The sequence below is a fragment of the Rhinoraja longicauda genome, chromosome 11 (assembly GCF_053455715.1).
Source record: "Rhinoraja longicauda isolate Sanriku21f chromosome 11, sRhiLon1.1, whole genome shotgun sequence".
NCBI lineage: Eukaryota > Metazoa > Chordata > Chondrichthyes > Rajiformes > Arhynchobatidae > Rhinoraja > Rhinoraja longicauda.
This window is the reverse complement of record NC_135963.1, coordinates 17,714,090-17,732,390: the sequence shown is the minus strand read 5'-3', so window position 1 is coordinate 17,732,390 and position 18,301 is coordinate 17,714,090. Positions and strand designations below refer to the sequence as shown.

The 18,301-nt window shown below is 37.9% G+C and overlaps 1 protein-coding gene across 2 annotated transcripts in view; it reads right to left on the bottom strand.

Annotated features, from left to right (window-relative positions):
* Window positions 1-1,325: 1,325 nt before the first annotated feature.
* LOC144598329 (MOB kinase activator 3C-like) overlaps window positions 1,326-18,301 on the bottom strand; it is a 55,880-nt gene continuing 38,904 nt past the window's right edge. For both annotated transcript variants that reach the window (XM_078408360.1, XM_078408361.1), the window contains exon 6: window positions 1,326-7,586. In XM_078408360.1, the coding sequence (XP_078264486.1) occupies window positions 7,557-7,586 (30 nt within the window). In that variant the 3' untranslated portion in view covers window positions 1,326-7,556. The remainder of the gene's footprint in view (window positions 7,587-18,301) is intronic.

The window sequence follows — 18,301 nt, the reverse complement described above, 5'->3', positions numbered from 1 at the left end:
GGCCAAGTCAATCACCCAAGTCAATCATGCCTTTTATGTGCTGAAGAGAAAACTGAGGGGTACTAGCCCCCAAAACAAGCATAAGCTAAAGATAGCTGCAATACAGGCAGACTATCACCAGAGAAGACACCCAGCAACTGGTGGTGTCCATGATTCGCAGACTTCAAGCAGTCATTGCAAGTAAAAGGTATGCAACAAAATACTAAACATAACTACTTTCATTTACATTACATTGCTGTATCCCAAACATTATGGTGCCCTGAAATGGGGGGACTATGTATAAACACTGCTGTAATTTCTACATGGTGAAACCAAAATGTATAAAAATGGCCTTTATTAAAATCTGACAATGTGCACTTTAACCACATGTGATTTTTTCTATACCAAATCTCAAATTGTGGAGTACAGAGGCAAATAAATAAATGATGGGTCTTTGTCCCAAACATTATGGAGGGCACTGTAGATATATTTAAAAATACTTTATGGCCACATGTGCAGGGCATGCTTCCATTAAGGGCAACATCATAACCATTAGATAATCTATTGCAGATATTTACTGAGAGATACATTTTGGTCCCAGGAAACTGCACAGCTGTCTGCTGAGAAAGAGCCACAGGATATTTTACAATAACCTAAATGGGTGAACGGGACCGAGATTTAACATTTCAGCAACGAAACCGCACCACTGACATTGTAGCACTCTTTGATATTGCTCAGAGAACCATCAAACCTGTGCTGGATTGTGAACCCAAAGCATTCTGAATCAAACAAAAGAGCCACAGTTGATCCTGCTCAGTATTGATGGCCCAAGCCCAGTGTCAAATGCCATGTTCTTTATTGCTACAGACTAGCAGATCTTCCTCATAGTTAGGACCGATCAAAGTTGACTTAGATGTATCATTTTTTCCTGAAATCTCTTATGTCCTTTTATGTTTTCATTAGACGTGTGGTACAATCAGAAACAAATACAGTTTGATCATTTCTTCCTTGGATTTTTTTTCTGCCATTGCAATTCAACCATCTTGGTCATTTTGATGTGGTTGGACAATTGATGGTCATTGCAGTGGTTGGACAATTCAATGTAAGTGTTTCAGTTTCATAATTTCTAATCCCATCTGCTCTAATGACAATTTAAATATAATTATTGAAAGCATACATGATTCCTAGTATTTGAAAACTTTAACCTATAAAGGAAGAACACAAACACAATTACTCCTCAGAACATTTTTAACTATTATACTGAACTCAGCAATTCTCATCAGAATGAAATTCACACAACCAAATGACTTGCAAACAAACGTAACTAATAATTTTATTTCCTCGCAAATAGTATAAAAAAGACCAAAAGCAGAAAAAGTTCATAGTAAATCTAACAGAAAGAATGTAATCAACTTCAATACTCTAGCTGTAGGTGTTTTATTTGATTTGTGCCTTTGCGCATTTCAGTTCCTTGCAATTATTTATCACAAACTCCAATTGTTTTCACTCCTGCACAAATTCTTGTAGAAGAGTGACTCTGAAGCTCTCAAGGTCATTGTTCATTCAAAAAGACATTTATGACTGAGTCAAGGTTCCCAATTTCAGCTCACCAGATGTCAAAAACAATGTCATGATTAGCAGCCTTTTAATGAACGTAAAATTCTCTGCATATTCCATTCAATCAAATCAAACAGACACCACTTCACGTGATGTGTAGGAAAGAACTGCAGATGCTGGTTTAAATCGAACGTAGACACAAAGTGCTGGAGTAACTCAGCGGGACAGGCAGCATCTCTGGAGCAAACAAATGGGTGACGTTTCGGGTCAGGTCGAGACCCTTCTTCAGACTTCACATGATGCTGTATATTGGAGTCATACAAAGATTTGTATCCTTTATTTTCTTCCACTGTATAAGATTGGACAAAGTAATAATCTTGCAGTTAATTCAAATAATCCATCTGACTTATCTTGAATTGGTAATTTAATATTGAGGTAGAGGGATCATCTCAATATTTCAGTAAGTTCATCCTGTAGATATTTGAGCTATTCACACCAATGAAGTTCCCAGTTTGTTATGCCAACTGATGTTGATTTCTGACAGGTTCCCTATTCTGCAAGCAGATCATGATTTCTGCTCTGAGTACCTGGTTATTGGTACCTGGTTGAATAACCTGCTGATATTCAATGACAGTCCTTGCATGTCTGTACGTTTTCAGAAGACACCTGTCATCCATCAAATTTGTGAGACGTATTCAAAAATGTCAAAAATGAAGGATACATGTTTTATTATAACAATAGTATACAAAATCAACAACTGACTTGGACTAATACATTAAATCAAGCAACTATTAATAGTTGAGAAGTAGGAAATTATTACAAAGTATTTATTCGTATAAATGTCTAAGATGTGAAAATGATTTTTTTTTAATACTACACAAAGATGCAAGATAAATTATTTTTCTTTACAATAATATTTACTCAACCACTATGGCTCAGTCATTAGATTAGATATGAACTGAATGATGGTACTCATTCAGATGATCATGAATCAGACTCTTTCTCAGGCTCAATATATCTAAGATGGAAAGTGGTATTCAGTTTATACAGTTCTCAAACTGTAAGTGGCTATTAAGGTTAAACTTTATAAACTAACTGAGCAACTGACATTTCAACTACATGTAAACTCCCACCATTGTGAATCATTGTATTTATTGTAGGACGGTTGGTGTTAGGCCGTTAGGATTCTACTCAGTTATCTTTTAAAATGAAAGCAGTTATTGGATGGATTCTCCACCAAACTGTTTGCAAAAGGTAATTTGAAGGCATTCTGTGCTTGCTGTCTGGAGAGCAAAAAGAGGACATGAGATAAGTCTAGCCATCAAAGATAAAGGATATTAATAAGAGGTTCTACAGATACAATAGAAACAAAAGGGCAGCAATGGAGAAAATAGGCTCCCTTAAGGATCAATGTGGTCATCTATTTGTCGAGCCACAGGAGATGGGCTATGAATACTTCTCATCTACATTTACTGAGAAGGTCATGGAATAAAGGAATTGATGGAATTGTATTGGACTCATTACAAAAGAGGAAGTGGCAGCAGATTTAAAGAATGTTAAGATGGATTAATCGCCATTGCCTGACCAAGTGTATCCTCAGACATTAGGGAAGAAATTGTCAGGGCGCTGGTAGAACTATTATTTTAGTCAAGGGAATGATACCAGAGGTTTGGGAAATGGCCAATGTTTTACCATCTTAAAGACAGGTTGCAAAGACAAGATAGGGAACTACAGGCTAATGAGCCCGACATCAGTAGTGGTTAGGCCATTGGAGGGGATTCTGAAGGACAGGATTAACCAGCATTTGGACAGGGAAGGACTGAATAGGTATGGTCAGCATGGTTTTGTGCATTGGAAATCACGGTCCACAGATTTAATAGTTTTTTTGAGGAGGTCAACAAGAGGATTGATGAGGGCAGGGTGGTGACATTGTCAGCATTAACTTTAGCAAGGCCTTTGGCAAGGTCCCACATAATATGCTATCCAAAAGGTTAAATCATATGGAATTCAAGGTGAACAAGCCAATTGATCGATGGTGTAGTATTTATACTACTTTGAATGTAATAACTTTGAATTTAATTGCAATAACATTTTGCGTTATATTTTGTGTACAAATTTCGTTATAAACAGTTGCTTGTCCATTTGATATGAATTGAGAATTAATTGAACTGCATTGAAAATCTTTCCAATAGATTTAACAATTTGATTAAATATCACAATGTTGCCTGGGTTTCAGCACTTAAGCTACAGAGAGAGGTTGAACAGGTTGGGTCTTTATTCTTTGGAGCGTAGAAGGTTGAGGGGGGACTTGATAGAGGTTTTTTAAATTTTAAGAGGGACGGACAGAGTTGACGTGACCCTTTGAGAGTGGGGAAGATTCCAACAAGGGGACATAACTTCAGAATTAAGGGACAAAAGTTTAGGGGTAACATGAGGGGTAACTTCTTTACTCAGAGGGTGGTGGCTGTGTGGAATGAGCTTCCGGTGGAAGTGGTGGAGGCAGGCTCGATTTTATTATTTAAGAGTAAATTGGATAGGTATATGGATGGGAGGGGATTGGAGGGTTATGGTCTGAGAGCAGGTAGATGAGACTAGGTAAGATGAAAGTGGTCGGCGTGGACTGGTAGGGCCGAACGGGCCTGTTTCCGTGCTGTAATTGTTATATGGTTATATGGTTATATCATTCTAAGATGACTGAAATTCTCAAATTGTTTGATTTCCTACTTGTGTACAATTCCAAAATAACATTATTTAGTACTTTAAAATGTTGGATTGTGTTGGTTGACAGCTACCTAACGGTATGATTCTGAGACAATGCAGGTCCTGTAGTTAAATTAAGTGAAGGATTCGAGGCGCTATATAGCCCAATAAGATGCATTAATTTAAAATAAGGGTTTTTAAAAACACAATTCCATCTAATTCAGACATTGATAAATGACAGATTACATCAGTATTTTTATTTTTTGACTGAGTGATTGCTAGATTTAGAAAATGCAAAATCTGACTCGCATCCAAATTGTCATCTAAATTAGTTCCAATTTAAAATCCTGTAAAAGAACAGTACATTCTGAATAAAGACAAACAATTCATTTCTGTTGTCTTATTGCTTTTGCATACATCACGCTGTCCATAATGTGTCAGAAATGAGTATTTTTCCTCCTTGATTGAACATTGCAAAGCCGATTTGTCCCTTTCCTATGTGCTAGTTCTTTTTTTTAAAACAAGGTCATGGAACAGTCACCATGCTATTTGTGATGTTATTGCATTAGCCTGTTCGTTGCTTGAGAGATTAGCAGAATTAATTAATAATCTGAACAAATTCAATATTTTTTGAATTATCACATTTTTAAAATTATCACAGAGATAAAAACTGACTCAATCACTGACATCATAGTCTTCTCATGTCATATGTGACCACTGGTGTTCTATCACTGGGGTAGATGGATATATATGTGCCTGTTAATGGCTGAGGTTGATCTCTTTTCATGCATTGTTGGGATGGAATATAACAGGTCCTTGAAGGTCTCATGGTTGGGGTTGTCTAGATCTCACACTTCCTGGTCAAGTGGTGGCATGATCAAGGTCTAATCCAAATGGAATGATGCTACATGTTTAATCAACAACCACAACATATAATATTTACAATGTGGCAAAATGCCAAGTAATTTGACCGAATGAGTTTCGATATTGAGCCATAAAGATAAGCTATTATCTTAGAGCAGCTAGTGTCAACCTTCATCATCAAAGTGCTATGTTCTAAGGAGCTCCTTAATGGGGGAAAGTGAAGTAGGAAGATGGAGAGGCTTAGGGAAGGAATTCATGAATTAAGGTCTTTAGGAACTGAAGGCATGACTGTTAGTTGAAGCTTCAGGTTTGATAATAAATGATAATTAGAAAAGTGGGTAAATCTTAGTATAGCTAAGATTATTGGGGGATTTGAAAACAAGGATGGGAATTTAAAAACTGAGGCATTGCTTAACTAGGAGTTAATGATGGCAAGCAGCCACTCACAATGATAGAAAAACTGGACGGGTGGGAGTTATAACACAGACAGCCAAGTTTTGTGTGACTTGATGTTTACAGAGAGTGAGATGAGGGAGTCCAGCTGGGAATGTTGGAAAAGAGATCCAGTTAATGAAATTCAAAGACTATAGAGCATAGATTTCAGGTGAGAGGGACAAATTTTAAAGGAGATGTTTGGGGCAAGTTTCTTTTTTACAGAGAGAGTGGTGGGCGCCTGGAGTGTGTTGCCAGGAGTGGTGGTGATAGAGGCAGATACGATAGTGGGGTGTAAGTGGCTTTTGGAGGGGCACATGAATATGCAGGAAATGGAGGGATGTCGTTCATGTGCAGGCAGATGACATTAATTATCTTGGTATCATGTTCAGCACAGACATTGAATCAAACCTCAACAGAGTAAATGTGGTTGGACAATTTTACACAGATAGAAATGGATGATTAAACTTTTACAGTGAATACGTTATCTGAAGCTCATCTCGTGATCAAATATAACATGAGGATTGCAAACTATCTGGGGTTTAATCTCAAATAGTTGCTAGGAAATAGATCTGTGGCAGACATTGAAATACAATAGCTACAGTTTGTCTAATATTTAGTTGGAGACATTTCTGATCGTCCAGTCCTGGATGTCACACAGTCTGTTTCATCATTTAGAGATACTGGATGAGTCAAGAGGTGGTGCTGAGATAGACCTGGATGTTATCAATCTACATGTGGAAATTGATATTGAAGTAGAACTATCACCAAGTGGCAAAGTACCTGCCTTTGGCACTGACCAATGTCATGGTATAAACTTGGGAGAAATACCAGCCCTGTACTAAATCATAAGCTTTAGGTAGCTAAGTCTGACACCCTTAATGTTAGCCAGAAGCCAAACCTGTCAAGGATTATGCATGCATCTTTAAAAATATTCAAAGCAACTAAAAAAAACTTAAGCACATTTCAAAACACTCAAGAACAATTTTAAACAAAACATTCAAATATGTACAATTGCAATTATAATTGCAAATTTAAAAGAATGCAAATGACCAAATTCTTACTGAGTTCCCTCATATTTATCTGTCTCCATTAAAATAAAATGACATAGTATTCCTGAGCAGGTATTTAACCTGGTTCAGGTTCAGTGAGTAGATTTGCTAGTCCCAGTGTTAGTGTTGATTCACACTCTGTCACTGAACGCCATGGGAAAGCCAACGTCAGACCACAAGGGAAGAGCAGTTGGCAACTTCTGTCCAGGACTTCTGTGATCTTGCAGGGATCTGGAACGTGGTGACATTTTAAATATTTCTAGCATATTGGCAGAGAATTGCTGGCATTCCTCCACAATTTCTAGTCCACAAAATCTGATCCTTTTTGGCATAATACATGTCTGACAATTCTTGGCTGATGTTGGTGTAGGTTCTGTCTGAATCTGCTGCTGAGTTGCATTATTATAACTGTGGAATGGAAGGTGTTGTAATGAATGTACTGCATCCACTGCCAGTGTTTCAGATGCACAATCTTTGGTCAGTAGATTATGGTTCTCATTGGAGTTCAAAATTTGTCGCAGTTCTTCTTGTGAACAAATAGCATTAGTTGAACCAAATATTTCAGTTTACCGACTACGTAATCAGGGTGGAGGCTTTTAGGCGACAAGTTTAAAATGATTGTATTTTCTTTCATGAACCTAATTAAGAATCACAGGAATTCTGAAATGATGTCAGATGACTGAATTAAATCAGTTTAGAGAACGTGAAGTAGGGTTTCCAATGGCACTTGATCTGAAGTCAGTGCCAATTGATCAGCATACACTATTTATCACTGCCACTCTGTTGGCAAGAGAAAACTTGAAGATTGAATAACCATTAGCCTGATTCTTGACATGACTTTAAACGGATCTGCTTGCTCAGGATTTGCAGGGATCCAAATTGTAGATGGTCATTTTCTGATAATCTCTTTTGTCATGGATAACGTATGAGTTCAAATTCTGGGTTAGAAGTCATGGGAGAGGGTGGCTGGAATTAGTGGCAAATTTTCTCTGTCATGATTTTCTATCAGAAAGAAAAAGAACAAAGTGTTACAATGTGCATAGAACCATTCAAAGCTTTGCAAAAGAAACAAAAAACAAAAAGGCTGTTCTGCATTGTCTCATATTATTGTCCCCATCACAATAAGATGAATTAATCAAAAGTCCTAGTAACCATGCTTAGATGACATTGGATGACACAAGCTTAAGAAAATCACACCACCCAAAGATACAGTCTCTATATCCAAGGACTATCCCAGAGTGGAACGTCCTTCCCGACACCACCAGATGTGCACCAACCTTGTCACTCTTCAAGTCACAACTTGACAACTTGGACATGGATAATCTCACCAAACTTGCCCACATAAAAATCTAAATAACCTTTTTGCACCAGTACCCACGTGAGCGAAACCTGCACGAGATAGCCCAGCTGTTGGCGGTTGTGCAGTAGAAAACAGAAACAGAATGAAGAAAAATAATTAATCATGAAGCTTATTTGAGTCTACACCAATCTAGTGATAATTTTGCATATTTTATTGTAAATTAGTTTTATATTTCAAATCGGTGTCATTGGCACAAATTAATTTTTAAAAGTGGATACAGTTCATTTCTGTTTCAGTTATAAGATACAAGTCTTCTTTTTCCGTAAGATATCTTACCTGCATATTGCAAGGTATGGAATTGCTCATTAAAAATGGAATGACTGTTTTCTTTGCAATCAATGGAGGGGGGGGGGTGGAGGGATTGGAGGGGAGGGGAGGGGGTGGGGGGAGAGGAACGGGAGAGGGGGGGAGAAGAGGGTGCTGCACCAATGCAGGAGAGGTTGGGCCCAACGGGTCCACTTGGTCTAGTTGATAATAATTCTCAAGAGTAATATATTTAAACTTGCTTTCCTTTGATACATGGTTTCCCTTACATTTTCTGTATTGCTAAGCCTGTCTTATTCTGTTCCTCTGGCAACCACTACCAAAGTAATTGCCATAATTGTCCCACTCTCAAATCATTATAATAGGATTAGAGATGAGGATTTCACTTTGTCAATTATGATGTAGTGTTCTGGTTTATATCCACTCCTATTGCAAATGGGATTTGACAAGGTATCATAGAAAGGACTGGTGCATAAATTAAGAGCCCGAGGTGTTGGAGGAATAGTGTTAGCATGGATTGAAAAACTGGCCTTCATATGGGAAACATTGGAATAAATGGATTATTTTCAGACTGGAGGGACATAACTAGTGGTGTGCCCCAGGAATTTGTTCCAGTTCCTCATTTGTGTACTATCAACATTAAGGACCTGATCATGGGAACAAAATGAAAGATGGCCCAAGTTTGCCGACTAAATGAAAATAAATGGAAGGGCATATTGTGACCAGACATTTCTCATTCTTGCCAAACTTGCGTTTCAGGCTATGGATGCGTTACACAGGAATGCAACGGTTATTTAGCATGCTGCCGTTTTCTTGTTTGAAAGGCAAGTCTAGACAATAGTGTCCATCTGTCATCCTCGCTGAGCGAGTCAGAATATCCAAGAACTTTGTCTTCTCTGGACATTTCTTCTGTTTCCTTACTGGTTCTTTCACTGAAGTTGTGATTGTATTGTTTGATCAGTAGCTCCTCTAGGTTTGCAATGGATATTCGATTGAGAGCAGCAACAAGGCAGCCACTTACATCACTGCTGTCGTTGTCTCTTCTCAGGAGACCATAAATGACCCATCCCAGTAGGGTTCTCACAGCGTGGTCCATCCCATTGGCTGTTGACCAGCTCCCAAGGCTCCAATACCTTTGAAGCATTTGTCCCGATGAGTAGGTCAATGCCCCAGAGTCTATTTCAGGAATCTTGACATCCTTCAAGTAAGGCCATTGTTTCAGGTCTTCTTGTCTGGGAATGTTTAGCTGAGAAACAGGCATGGTCTTGTGTGTAAACACGTCAGATAGTTGAATAAAATCGTCTTTGTCCAGACTAGATATTTCCAAACCTGAGATAAGACGACTGATCACAGGCTTCACTGGTACAATGGAGAAGATGCAGGTTTCATCACCAGCCCCAATATGCCCACATATTTGAGATGAGAGAACAGCATCACTCACAATTGGTTTTTCATTCTTTTCTGTATGTTCTGGTTTCTTTTCTTTGTCCTTTTGTTCAATGTGAAGTATTTCAGGACGATTTTGGTTGCACACATCACAAGTCAAATGACTCTTGCAGTCTTCGCTCATGTGACCTATTTTCAAACATCCAAAACAGACTCCTTCTCCTTTACGAAGTCTATCTTTTCTTGGTGCCCCTTCTTCTTGATCTGTGGACACCACCCTAATGTGTGACCAGTTTTGTTATAGATCAAACAAGAACCCTGTGGCTTGGCAGTAGATACGTCTCTTTTCATTCCCGTTGTTGTCAGGTTTTCTTGCACCTGTGCTTCTACAGGTTTTTGCAGTTGTTGCAAAACTGTTTCCTCTTCGTCGCTGCCTTTCTCTTGCCTTAGCAAAAGTAGAGCTTTTGACAGTTGCAACTGGCTTAGCATCCTGGATGTTTCCAAAAAGTGGATCTCATGGTATCTTCAGTTGTTTCTCTATGAAGTCTACCAGGTCAGAAAATCTAGTCCGATGTCCAAGCTTCCCCTGTAGCTTACATGCCTTATCCCTCCACTTGTCTCTGAGCTTGTCAGGCAGTTTTAGAAGGATAATCTTCATATTGGAAGCGACATTCATTTCCTCCATATAGGTGAGATGTTGCATTGCATTACAACAACCTCTAACGAACATTGAGAACGCTTGCAATGTTTTCACATCTTCTGATCTGATCACTGACCAGGCCAAGGCTTTGACCATATATGCAGTGGCAATCTTATGTTCATTACCAAAATGCTCTTTAAGCAGATTTTTTGCCTTAGGATAGCCTTGGGCTGGAGATAAGTGTTGACAGCTGCGGACTAAGTCTTTTGCTTGACCTCTTGTATATTGCTCTAGAAAATGTAAGCGGTTACTGTTATCATTACTCATTCCATGCCTCTCTCAAATGCCATGATGAAAACTTCATGCTGCAAAGGATCACCATCATAAACAGGAATGTCTCTTAGTGGTAGAATAGAAGAAAAGATTTGTTCTGCCAGAAGAACAGTGATATCATTTTGCTTCTGAATTAGGTTATGGATATCAACTTGGTTTCCATCATACAGTACAGGGGGAGTAGTGCGAACATGCTCCTGCACACCCTTTTGTTCATGAGTCTTTACCTTTTGCCTTTGAAGAGAGTGTCGAGTTAGATGGGTCCTATCACAAGCTCTAGCAGATGGTTCCTGAGTTGTTTGTTTTGGTCTAACAAACTGTTGCACTTGATCAGGCAAGTATTCAGCTGCATGTGGCTCTAATTTAGCTGATGTTTCCTTTTGAGCAGTTCCTTTTCTGACATGAGTTCATCCCATCAGATACTCTAGAGCTGCTTCTTGATCTCATGGCCTCAAGTGCATTGATTCTTGCATTGGTTGCTGCCAGTTCTGCATCTAGTTCCAGTTGTTCTTTCTTTCTTCTCAGCTGTTTCTCTAGTATCTCAATCTCATGCCAGCCGTTCATGGCGGCAGCTTTCATGCACTCAGAGAGCATTGAAGATGCACATGATGAAGAACGAGATTTGTGGCTCAATTTAGGTTTTAAGACATTTGAAACACTGTCATCAGGTCCAATGTCATCTGAGTTTACATCACTCTGTTGTGTGGCACTCCCAGCAATGGAGTGTGTAGTTTGCTGACCAACCTTAGATAACTACACCCTCATATCTTGTGTAAACCCGATAAAAGTTTCCACTGTTTGGTTAATCCACAGATTTTGCTTTTCGAGTTCATCTTCAGGTAGTGGTAACTTTACCAATGCCTCGTAATTTTCTTTGATTTCATCTCAGAGCTTGCTTAATTGAATCAGGTTAGATTGTACTTAATTTTTACATTTTCACTTGATTCCATGAGGTCTTTCAGCATTTCTATTAACGACAGCTTGTTTATATCTCAAGTTGTTTTCTCTTCTGGTGCTTCTCAATGAGCGATTCCAAACCCTTGGCAGTGGGTTTGATAATCGTTTCCTTTTCTGAATCCTTTCTGATATCGCCATCTTGTGGCTGAACATCAGATCTAACCACAGACATACTTGAACACTATCCCTTTAAGATGTGTTGACGGAAAGTCGTATCAGCACAAGTATTCAAAACAACTGATATCGTCACTCTTTGCTCTCCATTCTCCATTACAGCAGCCATTTTCCAATACAGCTTCTGGCATATAGCTTTTCCAATCAAGCTGAATAGTAGCCGAACTCACTTTCCCTGTGTGTTGGCTTTCGAAGTTTCCAATCTCCGTTAGTCAGATTAGCGCAGGTGGCGACCTTGTCCAGTCTGTGGGATTCGGTGTCAGGCTTGTGAAATAAAAACAACCGTTGTTCCATCTAGTTGATTCACAAGCTCCCGTATCACTCATAGAGACAGTTCTTACTTAAAGTGTAATGGCAACTTTCAGTCTTTTCCAGTAAACTCTTTTCTAATTGCCAGTACTCTACAGGGAGCCACAGTGATCTTTACGCAAACCCCACCAGACCAGATCTTCGAGTCGTTTTACCAGTTTAATTAGTTGTTTATTGAAGTAGTTGTACAAACAAAGAGATGAACATACCAGGCTGTACTTATTTTGCATACAAGTCGTAGCTGGCTGCTCTGTTCCCCCGTCTGCTCACAACTCTGGTCGCAGGTCTGATAAGAACTGTATACTCCTCTCCTTCCCCGTATCTAACTCCTCCCAGTCCCTGTATCCATATATATATACCACCTTATAAGTCAAACGAGTGCCCCCAAGTGTCCAAAATAATACGGCAAGATATATCTAAACAAAATAAAATAATATGCTGACAGTGGCCAGTCTAAACACAAATGGCTCCAACAGAAGGGGTCAGTCATTTAAAGTTGAAATGTATAGAAATGTCTCTTCTCCAAAGGTAGCAGATCTCTGGGATTCTCTGTCCACAAGGGTGATCATTTGATATAGTTAAGGCGGAGAGATAAATATTTGGAAGATTGAGGAATTGAGAGTTATGGGGAATGGAACAGAAGAGAAGTTGAGGCCAACATAGACCAAATTGAATGGTGAGGCAGGTTTGAGGGGCCTAGTGGCCTACTTCTGCTCCAATTTCCTGTTATTGTGTTCTCTCCTAGTTCATTTTGGCACACCTACTCAATACGAGTAAGTGATAGCAGAAAGTGGGTAGCACACTCTAAAGACTTCACTGGTGCTTTGAAATGTTCTGACCTTTTTTTATTTTTCATTACGATAATGATTGAGCATTAGAAAGATTTCTGAATGTAAATTTGACTAGCCATCCTCAACTGGACATTCATAAAGAAAAATAAACAATTAAGATCTGCGTCAATAGAGTTAATTTTGTTGACACCGTTAAAGAGGAAACATTGATTGGAAGTGAAATATAAAGGACAGCTCAATTGATATTTCTTGATATATTCCATCAACCAATACCAGACATATGCCATACGGTTTTAATGAATCAGAAACATAAAATTTACTTGTTTGGGTCATCAATTAGCCAACAGAGGCTGAACAGAGGGATAGATTTATTTTTCCATTCATTCATATAATATTAAGGAAACAGAGTATGGAGTAGCTCAAATTTGTTGTTGTAAAATTGCAAGAGGATTGCATCTAGTTGAGCGATGTTGATCTAAGCAATTTTAAGTTTAACTAGACCAAGTGGACCCGTTGAGCCCAAACCACTCCTGCATTGGTGTAGCACCCTCCACTAACACCCAGCCTCACCGCCGCCGCTGCTGCTACTGCCGCCTTCCCTTTGGCCCACCTGAGGTTCACAGTTATCTGGTCACGTCCAGGCCCAGGCCCAGGATTCGGCTGCTTCCCCCTGCACCAGGCCTGGCTCTCCCGCCCCCAAGAGACAGGTGGCCGAGCATGCGCGGATGCGGCGGCCATCTTACGCAAGTACCATATCAACGGAGCCCCAACTGCACATGCGCGGTTTTCAAAACTTTAAAATGTGAATAACTTTAAAAATATAACACCGATTTCAATGAAACCTCTTCCATAGGACCACGGGACGACGGTGAGTAAGGTGGGCCTACAATTGTTGCGCTATCATGTACTGTTTTGGCTGTAGTTCAGGAACAAGCAAACAGACGAGAGTTTTAGTATATGGATATATTATTCTGCCAGTGGCATCATCAGTCATCTGTGAGTCACCAGTTGTATTTTTACATCAATGATTTCCTATAATAGTTACATATTCAGAATCTTATTTTGTTGTGTTTTACAGGTTGACGTCTTTTTTCTGTTTAGAACAGAACAGATAAAACAACAAAGCATCCTTTCCACTACCTACCAAGAGAGACTGGCCTCCTTAAAAAGGAACAAACTGCTGGAGGAGTTCAGTAGGTCAGGCCGGGTCTGAAATAGATCTGTCCATTCCTACCACAGATTCTGCCTGACCCATTGCTTTTTGCCCAAGATTCCAACAGCTGCATTTTTATTGTCTCTTCTTCAAATGACAAATTAAGCAAAAAAAAGCAGAATATTATGTGAGGGACTGCTTCAGTGCACATTGAGTTCACATATGCATTAAGAGAATTTAATAATGTCTGCACTGCTTTAGTTCCGTATTACAGAACATTTTATGGACAACAGAGGAAATATCCAGTGTCTTGGAACCCTGCAGAACTGATTTATTCCCAAGCTGCTGACAATTAGAGCCACAAGGTAAAACAGATGGAATATTAAAAATTGAAAAATGTGACCTTGATATGCCAACTCTGTGAATTTCCCACTGTTAATCGCCTGCTGTAACTTTATAACTTGGAGCACCACTGATTTTAATGGCTGTGCAGTTTCTACTGATGTTCTCCAAATGCCTGCCAGAATGGTGACCACAGTTCAAATTTTTTTCCTACTGATTAAACAACACCCACACAGTTTTAATGTGAGAGTCCTTAAGAAAATTATATTTCAGACTGGAAGAATATGGGAAAGTATCAGGATATAAAATTAATAAAGATAAAACTGAAATAATGCCTCTTGTTGAAGGCAATTATGATCAATGTAAAAGAGAAAGTCAGTTTAAATGGCAAAAAGAAGGCATTAAGTTTTTAGGAGTTAATGTAGATAATAAGTTAAATAATTTGTATAAATTAAATTATAAACCACTAATAAAAAAAATAGACGAGGACCTGAAGAAATGGATGAATCTTCCAATTACATTGATAGGGAGAGTGAATTGTATTAAGATGAATATTTTTCGGAGGATACAGTATTTATTTTCAACACTGCCTATACCTTTGCCAAATAAATTTTTTCAAGAATTGAACAAAACTGTGAGGAATTTTCTTTGGAAAGGTAAAATGCCAAGAGTGTCTCTGGAAAATTTAACATGGAAATTTGAATTAGGTGGATTGCAATTACCAAATTTTAAAAATTACTATCTGGCAGCACAAATTAGTTTTATTTCATCCTTTTATCAAGAGGGTGGAAAAACAGCATGGGTTAAAATTGAAATGGATAAAATAAAAGAATCTTGTCCAGAAGAATTTATATATAAATGGGAAGCGAAGCTATTAGTTAAGGATAAAGAGTAACCTTTGCTAAAACATTTAATTAATACATTGTTGAAAACAGTTAAAGTTAAGGATAAAAGATTTTTCTTAACAGCTAAAACTCCATTAGTAAAAAATGGATTACTGCCGTTTGCTTGGAATAATCAAATACTACAACTCTGGGAACAGAAGGGTATTAAAAATATAGGAGACTGCTATGAAGGGAATATCTTTTTGACATTTTCGCAATTGAGAAATAAATATCAAATTCCAGGGAATAGTATTTTTTTCTATTATCAATTACAATCTTTTTTAAGGGAAAAGTTAGGTAATTCAATGTCTCTATTTCAGATTAAAGGAATCGAATCCTTGATTCAGGGCAAGGGAATGAAAAAAATTATATCATCAATGTATAAACTACTACAGATATCTAGTCCAAAGATAGGAATTCATAAAGCAAGACAAATATGGGAAACAGATCTTAATATTATTATTGATGAACCAAGTTGGGAAAGACTGTGTTTAGATAGTATGAAAAATACTATTAATGTGAGATACAGCTTAGTACAGTATAATTTTTTGCAGCAACTATATTTAACCCCGGAAAAATTAAATAAATTTAAACCAAACTCATCTAAAAGGTGTTTTAGATGCAACCAAGACGTGGGCACTTTTATACACTCTACATGGGCATGTCAGAAGGTAATTCCTTTTTGGCAAGACCTAAAAAAGTTTTTAGATCAATTGATGAATAAGATCATACCAATGGATTCAAGGTTGTTTTTGCTAGGAGATACAAAAGGAATAATACCAAAGCTAAGTTTGGATAAACATCAGGAAAGATTTCTCAAAATATCATTAGCAGTAGCAAAAAAATGTGTTGCGGTCACATGGAAAGAACAAAATGAAATAAGATTTGAAAGATGGCATGCAGAAATGCGGAGTTGTATCCCATTAGAAAAAGCAACGTATAATCTGAGAAATGGATATGACTTCTTTTTGAAGGTGTGGAACCCATTCATGGCAAAGCTAGGATTAAGAATAGGAAGTAGTTAAATTCAGGATTGCTTTGATACCTAACAAGAATTTAAAAAGAAATTACTCGGAAGTGACTCCCTCGGGACTCCAGGTTTTTCTTTTTCTTTCTTTCTTCTGCTTTTTCTTTTTCCTTCTTTTGAACTGGGGGGTGGGGGGGTGGGGGGGAGGGGAGAAAATACAGAACAATACGGGTATAATCGAAGTTATAGGTCAGTGACTATTGTTTACTAAGGAATGTAAAATGTATAACGTATGGGTTCTGTTAAAACTTAAATAAAATATTAAAAAAATAAAAATAAAAATAAATATGTGAGAGTCATCAATTAATCAAGCTGATTATTTTATTTTTACATCTATTCATACAGTCTATGCCTAATGAGAGAACTTTACCCAAGCCATTCCTTGGGGTAATTTAAAATTGTGGTAAAATCTAGAAAGCAATTGACACCATCTGAACATTAATAAGCCTATTGTTGGAGAGATATTGAAGTTAAAAGTATTTTATTATCAAGGGTTATTTCCATTCCAGAAATAAAGCCAGTTGTTGGTTGTTGTGAAATTCAGGGCTATAAAGGAATTCAAGGGAAAATAAATATTTGAACAATGATGCTGTAGTTTTTTTCAATCATTTTCTTTTTTTTGGATCTCACCATAGCTTTGAAATCAATCTCAAAGAGGAGCCATGTTCAGCTTATCCATTATTTTAGCAAAGAGAAAGCCCCACACACAATGTAGAATTTCATGGTAAAAAATACTCACTTACAGAACTATATATCCTGAAGTAGCCCCCATGTTAATTTGCAGTATTATTCTTTTATTGATTAAAAAATTCCCTAAAATGCATTATAACATTCTGCTCCCAGAAATCTGACCTTTCAAATATGACAACTACAATGATAGAGCAATCATCTTGCAATTTATCTTCTTGTTAATTAAGACCTGTGCTTTTGCTGAGGTCCCTTCTCATGTTCTCCAACCCAAAATAAAATATTTCCATTGGCTCCAATGTTGCAAATTTAAGAATGTTTATTTCCACCAAGAAAATGCCCAACAAATGAAGAAAGTGAAAATAATGTTCATCATGAAGAACCTGCAATGTAACAAAACGCCCAATGTGCCGCACAAGAGCAGTTGTTATATTTGTTAAATTAGGAGATATTGGTTTTCTTAACCAGGAGCCATTATAGTTAGAAGACACAAGGCCTTCAGATGAATGGAAGATGGCATCAAACCAAACCAGAAGACAACAAAGAGAATGGCCTAATAATGTTATTATTCTGCAATAACGGGGGATTGATGATCAATAATAGGTCATGTGCAACAGAAAATATACCACACTGCAAAGGTTTTGCTGTGCATTTGCACAAAACAAAAATTAATCCAGGATTTAAAAAGCAAGACACTGTTTTAACATTATGCAACAGGCAGGAGCCCAATGGATTATAATCTTAATATGAAATGCATAGCTGGGGTAGACAATCAGAACCTTTTATCCAGGGTGGAAAAGTCAAAAGCTAGAGGGCATAGGTTTAAGGGGAGAGGAACAAACTTTAAAGGAGATGTGCAGGGCATTTTATTTTTACACACAGAGAAGGGTGGGTGCCTGGAACGCATTGCCAAAGGTGTTGCTGGAGGCAAAAGCAACAGTGGCATTTAGGAGGCTTTTAGATAGCCATGTGAATGGAGGAATATGGATCATGTGTAGGCAGAGGGGTTAGTTTAACTTGATATTATGTTTGGCACAGATGTTGTGGGCCGAAAGGTCTGTTCTGTGCTGCACTATTCCTAACACCAGCCACACTTGACTTTTATTAATCAGTCATTCCATAAATAAAATTGTTTATCACAGTTTTATCACAGTATTTCATTCTCCCATCTCCCATATTCTAACATCCATAGAGCTCTTAGTACATCAAATCAATTAAAACGCAAAGGACCAATTGTTAAATTATTTGTTAGAAAATGGTGTTGTGCCAGCAGACAGGGTTGGTGGCTAAGGTAGTACCTGCAGTTAAGAAGATGAAACACATCTAAATATTTATATACTGTACTAATGAACTTAATACCGATAATAGGAAAATAATATAATAACAAGGAACTGCAGATGCTGGTTTATA